This window comes from Carcharhinus amblyrhynchos, chromosome 34, assembly GCF_965287045.1.
Source record: "Carcharhinus amblyrhynchos chromosome 34, sCarAmb.v2.hapA, whole genome shotgun sequence".
Taxonomy (NCBI): Eukaryota; Metazoa; Chordata; class Chondrichthyes; order Carcharhiniformes; family Carcharhinidae; genus Carcharhinus; species Carcharhinus amblyrhynchos.
The window spans coordinates 11,589,233-11,601,896 of NC_137357.1; the positions used below are offsets into that span (position 1 = coordinate 11,589,233).

Here is a 12,664-nt window from a genome sequence, read left to right on the forward strand (position 1 = left end):
ACAGCTTATGCTCACTCACGCCAAATTCAAATGTAAAAACTTAGGGTCTAGGTTATCTTCATAAAACACCTGGAGTTTCTGGCCTGGATCTTAAACCACTTGCAAGGTTGAAATGAGCGATTATCCCGCTTCCCCAGCATCTGGGCTCTATTCCTTCCGAACATACCAACTACCTGTAGCATAAAGCTGAATTTTAACCATTCTCCAGAAAAATGCACAGTATATACATATCGTTAGCACACTTCCATCACAGCACAATGTGCAAAAATAGCCAGAAGAAATTCTTCCACAGTCAGTTTTAAGCAGATCTGCAGCATCTTTACAGCTCTTCACCTTGGGGAACCATCTCATACCTGAGTAAAAAGGGCGATATTGTAGCTTGAATCTGATGGAAAATCCTCAGCACGTTCCTCAAGTTATAAGGTGATTCCTGGTCAGATATGTTAGGTAAGTTCTCCTTAACAGCTTTCTGCACCCTGTACAAACAGAACCAGTTATTTTACAATTGTTAACTGCAAAGGATGTAAGAAAGGAAAAGACAGACAGTGGGAGGATATTATTGTGGAATTAGCATCTTGACCATTAGATTTTTTACCTTTCACTGCTGATTATTCGGTGCTCCAGGAAGGGAACACCTGGGTAAATTGTGCGCTCATCAACAAAGAGGAAACTGCAGAGGCGTCGAGCCAGCCAACCTCGATACCTGTAACAATAATTTGGGAAAGGGAGATTTCACATCATCCACATGCAGCTCAATGTTAAATGTGCTTCCAACTCAATAACTTCAAACTTTTGTGTAGAATAGAGTGAGTTAAGATAAGGAACTCGCATGTATGAATGGAACCTCATGTTGAACTGAGGCAAAATAATATGTAATACCCAAACAAAAACACTCAATTATGACGCAAGTTTTAGGTATGCATTTACATTGGGTATTATTTTACAGACATCTTCAGCTTAACTTCATCTCAATTCGTTGTGATCGTTCAAGAATTATATTATGACAAAGGAGTGCACAATTCATTTGCTAAGACAGTACATTTTGCGTAAAATACCATTTTCTGGCACGAACAACTTGTTGAACATTGGCAGCACTAAGTTCCACACAACATCTGCATCTATTTTATAATGTGAGCACATAAGCCCTTCTCACTCATTGGAATCCCAGATTTAACTGTCAAAATCTGCATTACAACCTAGTTACTGCACAATGGCAGACAGACTCTCAAAGAAGTGAAGTGACAGTTCGTTGTCATGACCCCACAAATGAGAGATAAATGCACCACACATGATTAACGTAGCAGACTGGGACAAGAGCGTCAACATTTTTATTATTCCTGTTGCTTTGCCTGAATGTAAATCTGTGCTGCAGGATTTTCATACTTGTGTAGAGTGTTGACATTGGCACGTTTTTGAAGCTGGCCGGAGCCAGGTTCCACAGTATCATACAGCCAGCAATACTGCATTTCCTTTTCACAGGAGCTGAGTGTTGTTAATTGATCAACATTTACTACCCGACCTGGATTGCCCTTGAAAAAGTAATGCGAGATACCTCCTTGAACCATTGCAGTCTATGTGGTCTTAGTACCACCACACTGTTTTATTACAGGAGGAGTTTCAGGATTTTGGCTCAGTGAGAGAAGGAACAGTGATATAGTTCCAAATCAGAATGGTGAGCCACTTAAGAGTGAAATTTACAGGTGATGCAGTTCCTATGTACCTGCTACCATCTGAAAGAACAAAGGCAGCAATTGTGGTTTTGGAAGATGCTGCCGAAGGGGTCTTTTGAGAGTTCCTACTGTGTAGCTTTTACGTGATACAGAGCACTGTCACTGTTTATCAGTGGTGAAAGGAGTGAATGTTTGTGGAAGGGCTAGCAATCAAGCAGGCTGTTTTATCCTGGATTTTGTCGAGACTCATCAGTACTGTTGATTCTGCATTCATTCAAGCAAATGAGCAGGAATGAATCACACTCCTGACTGTTCCTATGGATGGTGAACATACTTTGGGGAATGAAGAAGTGAATTACTCGTCACAAAATTTCCAGCCTTTGATCTGTTCTTGTAGCCACAGTATTTAGACCGCTGGAAGATGCTGCCCAAGGAGTCTTTGGGAGTTCCTGCTGTGCATCTTTACATTTCTGATCAATGCGAATTCCACAAGATGTTTTAGTATGGGATTCAGCGATGGTAAAGCCACTGAAAGTCATGGGGAGATGGTTAGATTCATTCTTGTTGAGATGGTCATTGCATGGTGTTTGTCCAGGAAAATGAGTTCTTGAATAAAAAAATTCTACATAACATAGGACCTTTAGAGGATTGGCTAAGCATCAACTCTCTCCAGAAACACACTGAACTCTGAACAGTCTCAGTTCAGGCTGCCATGCTGACATTACTAAGTAGGTAGGATGATGCCTTGTGCACCTCTTTATCTATACAAGTGTTTAGCAAACTAAAAAATGAGCCTCAACACCATGTAAACTAAAAAGCTGACGTGAAGGCTCAGTTAGGGCACTGGAGAGTTACGAATTAGCCAGGGAGGAGCTAAAGAGAGAGATAATAAGAGCTAGAAGAGGACATGAGAAGACTTTGGCAGACTTTGGAGAACCCTAAAGCTTTCTATAGGTATGTCAGGAATAAAAGGTTGATTAGGGACAGTCGTGCTTAGTTGTGCGTGGAGCCTGAAGAGTTAAGACAGGCACTAAATGAATATTTTTCATCAGTATTCACGCAGGAAAAAGTCAATGTAGTCGAGGAGAATACCGAGATAGAGGCTTTTAGACTAGATGGGATTGAGGTACATCAGGAGGAGCTGTTCACAATTCTTGAAAGTATGAAAATAGATAAGTCCCCTGGGCTGGATAGGATTTATCCTAGGATTGTCTGGGAGGCTAGGGAGGAGATTGCAGAGCCTTTGGCTTTGATCTGTATGTCATCATTGGCTACAGGTATAGTGCCGGAAGACTGGAGGATAGCAAATGTTGTCCCCTTGTTCAAGAAGGGGAGTAGAGACCGTCCTGGAAATTATAGACCGGTGAGCCTTACTTCTGTTGTGGGCAAAGTTTTGGAAAGGATTATAAGAGATACGATTTATAATCACCTGGAGAGAAATAATTTAATTAGGAATCGTCAACACGGTTTTGTGAAGGGTAGGTCATGCCTCACAAACCTTATTGAGTTCTTTGAGAAGGTGACCAAAGAGGTGGAGAAGGGTAAAGCAGTTGACATGGTCTATATGGATTTTAGCAAAGCGTTTGATAAGGTTCCCCATGATAGGCTACTGCAGACAATACGGATGCATGGGATTGAGGGTGATTTAGCAGTTTGGATCAGGAACTGCCGAGCTGATAGAAGACAGAGGGTGGTGGTTGATGGGAAATATTCAACCTGGAGTTCAGTTACAAGTGGTGTACCGCAGGGACCAGTTTTGGGGCCACTGCTGTTTGTTATTTTTATAAATGACCTAGACGAGGGTGTAGAAGGATGGGTTAGTAAATTTGCAGACAACTCTGAAGTCGGAGGAGTTGTAGACAGTGAGGATGGATGTTACAGTTTGCAAAGGGACATAGATAAGCTACAGAGCTGGGCTGAGAGGTGGCAGATGGAGTTTAAAGCGGAAAAGTGTGAGGTGATTCACTTTGGAAAGAGTAACAGGAGTACAGAATGTAGGGCTAATGGAAGGACTCTTGGTAGTGTCGATGAGCAGAGAGATCTCAGTGTATATGTGCATATATCCCTGAAAGCTGGCACCCAGGTTGATAAGGTTGTTCAGAAGGCATACGGTGTGTTAACTTTTATTGGCAGAGGGAGTGAATTTCGGAGCCGTGAGATCATGTTGCAGCTGTACAAAACTCTGGTGTGGCCGCACTTGGAGTATTGCATACAGTTCTGCTCGCTGCATTATAAGAAGGATGTGGAAGCATTGGAAAGGGCACAGAGGAGGTTTACCAGGATGTTGCCTGACATGGCGGGAAGGTCTTATGAGGAGAGGCTGAGGGACTTGAGGTTGTTTTCATTAGAGAGAAGGAGATTAAGAGGTGACCTAACTGAGGCATACAAGATGATCAGAGGATGAGATAGGGTGGACAGTGAGAGCCTTTTTCCTCAGATGGTGATGGCTAACACGAGGGGACGTAGCTTTAAATTGAGGGGTGATAATTATCGGACAGATGTCAGAGGTAGGTTCTTTACTCAGAGGGTAGTAAGGGCGTGGAATGCCCTGCCTGCAGCAGTTGTGGACTCACCAACTTTAAGGGCATTCAAATGGTCATTGCATAGGCAAATAGATAATATTGTAATAGTTTAGGTTCGAGGGTAATCAGATTCGTTCCACTGGTCGGTGCAACATCGAGGGCTGAAGGGCCTGTACTGCGCAGTAATGTTCTTTGACATGAAACAGGGTGACTAATGGAATGGGTTGCAACCACCCTGACAGTTTAGCCACTGCTCAGAAGGTTTGAATCAAATGACTGACATTGGGTAAGCCACTTGCCTGGCAAAACAGGGGATATTAGCAAGCATTTAGACACTGGGGTTGGGGAAGTGGCAGTACTCATCGGCAGCCAACTTCTGCAGATGGACAAGGAGTACGAGGCAGATGAGGGGAAGGGTTCATCAATATTTCAACGAGACAGCAGAATGATGTTACGATAATCCATTGAGATCAACACACAATACATCAACCATCTGTCCACCTTCTGGGAACAGGAAATTGCTGATAATAATAAATGACCTCAAAATTGCTTATCGTTGATTGTCTATCTCAGGTATTCAAAAATCTCAAAACTTGTGTGGAACATGTTATTTGCCCCTTTTTAGCTCAAGCTTGAATGTTGCCCAGGTCTGGGCATGGAATGCCTCATACATGAGGAGTCACAAATGTTGTAAATTGTGGAATCATCGGCTAACATCCCTAATACTGACCTTAAGATGGAAGTGGGGGATCACGGATGAATGTGAAGATGGTTCGGACCAAGTATATTACCTTGATAAATTGCTCCAGCAATTCCTGGACAGAGAGAATAGGCCTGCAACAACCACAGGCCTCGGTATGACTTAACCAGTGGAGAGTTTGCTCCCTGATTCCCTCTGACTTCAGTTTTGCTCAGACCGCTTGTTGACACTTGACATTTGATGATCAAATGCTTCTCGAATATCAATGGCAATCACTCTCTCCTCACCTCCAGTTCGGTTCTTTTGTCCATTTTTGGACCAAAGTGAGAGAATGAGGTCAGGAGTTGTGGGGCCCCTGTGATACCCAAAGTGAGTATCAGTGAGCAGGTGGAAGAGGTAGAACCTGTGTGCACCCAGCATTTTGGTAGCTGAGCTTTGTCAAAGTAATCCAGACAAACTTTGAGATGCATTTTTACAACCAGTGTACTGCAGTTTTCATGAAAACTGCTGGTAGCTCTGGGAGGGGGAGATGGGGGGAGATGGGGGGGGGGGGGGGGGTGCGATTGTAATAAGGATCTAAACAAAACAGTTAATTTTTAATTACTTTCAAAACTGAGATAAAGCAGCAATTTGTTTGCAATCTCATCTGTCTGCTATCAACATACCGTGTCTGTATTTCAGTCACAAGGATGGCATTTTGAAATCCCAACGAGGCTAAACGGTGATGGAAAAGCAAACCCTGAAACAGAGAGATAATTTTACTGGGAAACAACATCAATGACAGCAAGACAAAGTAACTGCAAATTGTGAAGAGGATAGATGATCCAAGTATTCCACAACACAAATTTTAGTGTTTAAATTGGAGGGAATAAAATAAAAGAGAAATGTCCAAAAAAATTGTGCAGAAATAAAATTCAGTGCAACCATGCTGTCCCAAAGTAAGTTTTCAATTTAAAACAAAGGTTAATATCGTGTCAAATACTGAACATTACCTTAGAAAATAAGTTAACAATTATAACCAAAAGTACTTTTTTATCTCAAGATGACTTGATGCACTAAATGAAAATTAGTTCCCCAGCACCCTCCCCAATTTTATTTGTGCTGCACAGACTTTAAAAGATTTATCAGTTCTAAATGCTGTGTCCAGTCAGGCTTTCATTTCCCTCCAAACACCTGCAATGCTCTTACCCAGCTCTGGGGTGCACAGATGTAACAGCAGCGACCCACAAATGGTCGAGCATTCCCAATGAACAGACTGGCCCCTCCAGATGGTGTGCTAAAAGCCAGGCTTGATAACAAGCCACTGTGATTCACCTAAAAGGAAAGCAAAGTAATTTTTATTCCTTAATGAACAAGGGTCAGCTCATACTCAGCACAGCAAGATTCAATGTGTGCCGATTTGAAAGGCAAAGCATTGGAACATATTTTCCCTCTCTACAGTATGGGTTCATCTCTGTTTCAGAAATTTTTATGAGGCAGAATGTGCCCTTTTCAATCTATGAATTTTTGAGTACAATCTATCCAACTGATCGTGTAGAAATTCTAATAAAGAGCATAGTAGGGTGGCATCTACTTTGAGACCTTTGATAAGAATGACTTCTCTCAAACTGCAGAGAGTATTATTTACTCCTGTTGACCTGCTAACACTGAAGAAATAAAGTTGACATGCCTGTGTCGATTAGAAAAGTTTCAAGATCTACCAGTTTTTTAATTGCAAATAAGGTCGGGGTAAAAAATAAAAGGAAATATGGAAGATAAGAAATGACTCTTGACAGGTAAAATGTTGTGCAATACAAAAAGGGGTGGGGAAACAGGATAAGTGAAAAAAACTCGAGTCTGAAAGAACAGGAAATTGGCAAGAGCAAAATCATTAATGGTGTTTGCTGTGCCTCAGTGTGAATTACACTGAAAATTAGTGGGCATGGCCTATTCCTGCTGGAGAGGCTGGCAGCATAGCGCTGAGCAGACCAGTGCCCATGTGCTGATCTGTCAGCACCAAGATCGGCACACGCGCAATGGCCCTGCACTGCTAGCCTCCTGACTGCAGGCCAGCTCAACCTTGCGACACTATCCCTCAACCTCTGTCCGCCAAGGTCTGAATGCTGGCCCCTGCCCACCTCTTTGTCTCCCCACTCCCCACCACATTCCTCCTAGCAGCTCCAACCACCCCCCTCCCTCTCCTCAAAGCAGGCTGACCAGACCCTGATCACTGGCCTCCCTTCCTCTGTCAGAGTTCAAATGCAGTGTGGCAGCATGACACTCCAACCCCACAAACCCTGTCCTAGGAACCCCACCCCACGTGAACCCATCCCTTTGGCACTGCTCAATAACTGTGGGTCGTGCCTAGGTGCCCTTGGCATTAGCACTTTGTCCCTTGGTCCCAGGTTAGCAGTGCTTCGGTGGCAATCGCCAGAGGCACCTCTCCCTTAATCCCAACTCTCCAGGGTTGGGGGGGCCTCAATGACCTCCCTTTTACTCCAGCAGGTTCAGGCTGCCGGCTTCCCACAAGTGGGGAGCTATATTAAACCCCGCTGGAGTGAAACATCCTGGCAGGGGGAGAGAGATTAGCTGGCCCTGAGATTTCAATCCAAGCCCGCTGATGATATTTAAAAGAGATGGACATTACTATTACTCATAACTTACGCAGCTTCACACCAATTTCTGGTACATACTCGCACAATATGTCAGTTATTAAATGCACACAAGTCACAAGGCGACCACCCACAATCAATTTAGCACATGAAGGAGCAAGCTGAGTACAATTCTATGTGGTTCAATTGCCCAGCAGGCATTCATCCTTTAGCTACAACCTAAATCCAGAGTGGAATGATATGACAGGGCTGAAACAAAATTAAAATAAGCTTCTGGAGGTCATGCTTTGTGGTTGATTGTGATGCCTGGACACACTTTGCATAGTTTTTCCACCGCAATTTATTTTTCACAAGGCAGCAGTTCCCCAAGATAGCTCCACGCAGCTATCTTCAAAGGAGCACATTCGAAAAACCAGCTCACACCTTCTCTTTTCTGAAAGTTGATTTTCTTCCCTTCTTCCCAATAGCACGGAGCCTTTCCCAGCGCGTGTTCACACTGACCACCCATTAATTAGTCAGCCCATCCAACATCGCATTGTGGGGCCAACCCACAACCAAAAATGCATTTTGCCCCTGCTTCCAGGCCCAACTGCACATGACCAATAGACAAAAACTTCAGACCAATGAGATTTTAATGTGGGCCTCCTTTGCAGCAATTCTACTGGTATGAGTGCATGTTAAAAACATTATGCATCAGTTGAAGATGACTGAGGTGGTCTTCTGATCCCATTGTCAACTATCACCATGATGAACAGAGAAACCTATTATTCATCCTCATGTTGGATTTTTGTTGTCCTGAGGACAGCGGTGTCTATACTTTCCAGCAATAACAGGTTTCTGATACAATTGTGATATGGTAACATTGTGGATAAAAGGCAGTCCTCTCTTTTAACTTTTGTAATACAATAAAAGCAAAAAAAACCCCAGCTTACTTTATTGATAACTTCAGTTGATTCCTTGGAAACCAAAACTTTAACAATCCCATCACTCCTCTCATGCATTAAAGTCATGTTATGACTTCAGCCTAGAGGAGAAATGGAGATGAGGTTAATTAATTCAGCATGACAACAAGCTTATGCAAAGTTAATACTGCAGTAATAGATTCTCTTTATGTATAAAAATATTTTGATGTCCATATCAGTCTTTGTTTCATTTGGCCTTGGGGCCTGTAATTTTCCATAATCCACAAAAATCTGCGTTTGGTACTAATAATCTGCCACATTATTTTATCGTCCCTGTATGTGAATAGAACTGAGCACTGAACAAGTGAATAAGACTAACAGCACAAACGGGAGGATAAAAATAACAGAACTTGGCTTTGGCTCAGCAAAGGGAAATATCAGCCAAGTCTGTTTCTCCTCATTACCATCCAGCAACAGTGTAGACAAAGAATTATTATATGATCAAGCATGGCTGGGATCGCTCCTTAAATTACTGTAAAAACTAAGAGAAATGATGACAAAATTCTGCAAAAACCTGTGCAAACAATGACTCAATGGCTTCAAGAGAAACAAGAAATAGCAAAATCACATTTTGCTGCACAAGTTACAATGATACAATTACTTTGGTTACTCCTGGAGTGAAACATGATTTTAAAAACAAACATGCATTCTAAAAATTCATCTCTTTGAAAGTTCCTTCCGGTATTACTCACGAGCTGGTGCTCTGCGGCAAGGGTGTGTGTGTGGTGTGTGTGTGGACAGGCAGCAGAGGAGGCAGATGCTGGAGTAGTAAAACACTTCTGCAAATTACAAAGTAAATACTCCAAAGGAAGGATTGCTACAATATTTACAAGTTATCAAAACAAATTATTTCTCTCTACAGATACTGTGTGATTTGCACCGCTTTTTTATTTCAATATTGCAGATTTTGGCTATGGAGGAATTGGAGGATTTGGAGGAATTTGGGCAAGCTCGAACAACAGCATTCCTCTGAGTGGAACTAAAGGTTGCTGACTTGCCCATGTGCATTTTCTGCAGATGTGAGAACAATGTTCAATTTATTCCTGCATTAGGGATTGCAGAATATAATTTAAGTAGTTTCAAATTTGGTCAGTATTGGCATGCAACATTTATTGCATTGATCTCCAAAATGGTGAGCTTTCTCCTCAAATAGTTAAACTGCTGGTGATCCCACAAATTTTTGTGGTAGAAAATTCCAGGATATTAACCCAGCAATGAAGACAACAGTCACTGATAATTCTGACTACTGAATGATGACATTCCCACAAGGTTGCTGCTCTCACTTTTCCCAGTCATAGATATTGCAGTGCAGAAACATTTGGTTGATGTAACATTGGTACTTTGTAGCATTTCATCCAGGGTTTCTGCACTTTTAGGGTAAAATGAAATTCCACGACATTTCCAAGGTGATGAAAGAATTTTTGCTGCATCTCAGATGAAAGATGGGGCATCAACCACAGATATGTTGAAATGATTGTTCCCACTCACCTTGTTTTTGCTGTGGTACAGCTCCAAAGTAGGCACCCACCGAGACATGTGCTTCCACAACAAATGAAAATCTGCAAATGACAGTTGCAAACACACTGCTCCCTCACATGATACAAGCAAGCAAGCAAGGGAGGACTGGGGAATCCGTGCATATCACTCAGCCAATTAGCTGCATTGGACACTGCCAGAACAGCTGTAATCTGGCACATGGATTGTCCCTGTTCTTCTGGCAGTCTCGCAATAAAATTTCATGACTTTGGACCTTTTTTAGAGAATACTTACGACTTTTTGGCTTGGAAAAGTCATTTCCAAATTATATGACTTTTCCAGATTTTCATTACTCAAGAACACTGCTTCTCTTTTCATTGGTGTTGAGTTTCATTGTATTGTTACTGTTGCACTCATGGTGAGCATTCTCAACGGCCAAGACATTTTGAATGCTCAAGACATGAGCCACTTGTTGCTGAGTATCCAGCCACTAACCTGTTTGTGGCTACTATTATTGATCCGTCTGGTCCAATTCAACTCCAGGACAATGATGATCGAGGCAACGTACACAAGTTATTGCAGTCATCTGAAGGGAAATGACTGAGCTTCCCTTTTAATTGAAATGATCAATGCGCCAAGATTACTTGCGTGGCTCGTGCAGATGCATGAGCTGCTACTTGTTAACTAAGGCCTGGAAGTTAATCAGGTCCTCTTGCTGGCTGGCATGTACTGCTCAACAATCAGAGGAGTTCTAAGTGAAATTTCAAGAGATAACAGTCAGCAAAATATCCCACTCAGACCCAAGGTGAAAGAAAGGTCATTAATCAGTAATGAATCAGGTGAAGGCAGCTGGACCATGACTTCGAAGCTGAGGAAATCCTTGAATGGTATCCTGGACCTATAACGATTGATTTCTCTTACAAGAAACACAGAGGCCACAGAAGATCATTAATTGGTCTTCCTGTTAGCTTTGTGGAGGATGAACCTTCTTAATGAGCAGCTTGCCCAATGAGAATCAGTCAGGAACTAAAGAGGGAATAAGGCAATAATATCCTCCAACTAGGAAGAAGGATCTTGTGTCCTCCATGAACAGCATTGATATGTATCAGGTGATAAAGGGGTCCTTTTGAGATTGGAACCTTAATATCACCATTAGAGTGTCAAGGAAAGGCAGTGACGACTCCAAAGTATTAGAGAACCTATTCCAGAAGATGAAGTTGCAAGGCAACAGCTTATTATAAGCAATGTCAAAGGACACAGTCAAGGCTAAGTTTCAGGAAACAGCAAAACATCGAAATTTACAAGTGGGAGTCGCTCTTTGAGCCCACTGCGCCTTCAAGTATGCTGTCACATTAAACAGCCAAGGCCAAGACTTAGCCATATCATGTCAGATCCCCTCTTCCAGACACAGGGAGATTGCAACTGAATTGTAACTCCCACCACCACCCCCCTCTCCCCCTACCACCACCCCCCTCACGCACTCCCCCCAACCCTCTTCCCCCAACCCTACCCCAACACCCCCACCCTCTTCCCCCCTCCCCCCTCCCCCCCACCACCCCCTTCCCCCCCCACCCTCTTCCCCCACTCCCCCTCAACACTCTCTTCCCCCCCTCCTGCCCCCCCCTCCCCCCCACCACCCTCTTCCCCCCTCAACACCCTCTTCCCCCCTCCCCCCCACCACCCTCTTCCCCCCCTCAACACCCTCTTTCCCCCCCCCTCCCCCCACCACCCTCTTCCCCCCCTCAACACCCTCTTTCCCCCCCCCTCCCCCCCACCACCCTCTTCCCCCCTCAACACCCTCTTCCCCCCCCCCCTCCCCCCCACCACCCTCTTCCCCCCCTCCCCCCTCAACACCCTCTTCCCCCACTCCCCCCCACCACCCTCATCCCCCACTCCCCCCCTCCCCTCTCTCCCCTCCCCCCCTTCCCTCTCTCCCCCCCGCCCCCTCCCTCTCTCCCCCCGCCCCCTCCCCCCTTCCCTCTCTCCCCCCTCCCCCCCGCTTCCCTCTCTCTCCCCTCTCCCCACCCCTCCCCTCTCTCCCCCCTCCCCCCGCCCTCTCCCCCCGCCCTCTCTCCCCCCCTCCCCCCGCCCTCTCTCCCCCCTCCCCTCTCTCCCCCATCCCCCCCACCTCTCTCCCCACCCTCTCTCCCACCTCCCCTCTCCCCCCTCCCCCCCCCCCACCTCTCTCCCCCTCCTCTCTCTCCCCCCCTTTCCCCCCTCCCACCTTTCCCCCCTCCCCCTTCCCTCTCTCCCCCCCTCCTTCCCTCTCTCCTCCCCTCTCTCCCCGACTCCTCTCCCCACCTCCCTCTCTCCCCCCTCCCCCCTTCCCTCCCCCCCTCCCTCTCTCCCACCTCCCCCTTCCCTCCCCTCTCTCCCGCCCTCCCTCTCTCCCCCTCCCCCCCTCTCTCCCCCTTCCCTCTCTCCCCCCCTCCCCTCCCCTCTCTCCCCCCCTCCCTCTCTCCCACCTCCCCCCTTCCCTCCCCTCTCTCCCGCCCTCCCCTCTCTCCCCCCCACCTCCCCCCTCTCCCCCCTCCCCTCTCTCCCCCCCTCCCCCCTTCCTCCTCTCCCCCCCCTCCCCTCTCTCCCCCCCCACCTCCCCCCCACCTCCCCTCTCTCCCACCTCCCCCCTCTCCCCCCTCCCACCCACCTCCCCTCTCTCCCCCCCTCCCCTCTCTCCCCCTCCCCTCTCTCCCCCCTCCCCTCCCCCCCTCCCCTCTCTCCCCCCCACCTCCCCTCTCTCCGC

General features: G+C 45.7%; 1 protein-coding gene across 3 annotated transcripts in view; it reads right to left on the reverse strand.

The window, feature by feature from the left end:
* The window catches only part of gpat2 (glycerol-3-phosphate acyltransferase 2, mitochondrial), a 47,504-nt gene extending 38,283 nt beyond the window's left edge, over window positions 1-9,221 (reverse strand). For 2 of the 3 annotated variants that reach the window (XR_013889828.1, XM_080217131.1), the window contains exons 1-5: window positions 8,416-9,221; window positions 6,081-6,206; window positions 5,558-5,631; window positions 596-703; window positions 354-476 (exon numbers count right to left, since the gene is read on the reverse strand). Coding sequence is in view for 2 of the 3 variants with exons in the window: in XM_080217131.1 (XP_080073257.1) it covers window positions 354-476; window positions 596-703; window positions 5,558-5,631; window positions 6,081-6,206; window positions 8,416-8,493 (509 nt within the window). In the remaining variant the exon portion in view is untranslated. The remainder of the gene's footprint in view (window positions 1-353; window positions 477-595; window positions 704-5,557; window positions 5,632-6,080; window positions 6,207-8,415) is intronic. The other variant, XM_080217132.1, reaches the window with a different exon arrangement.
* Between the last annotated feature and the right edge of the window lie 3,443 nt (window positions 9,222-12,664).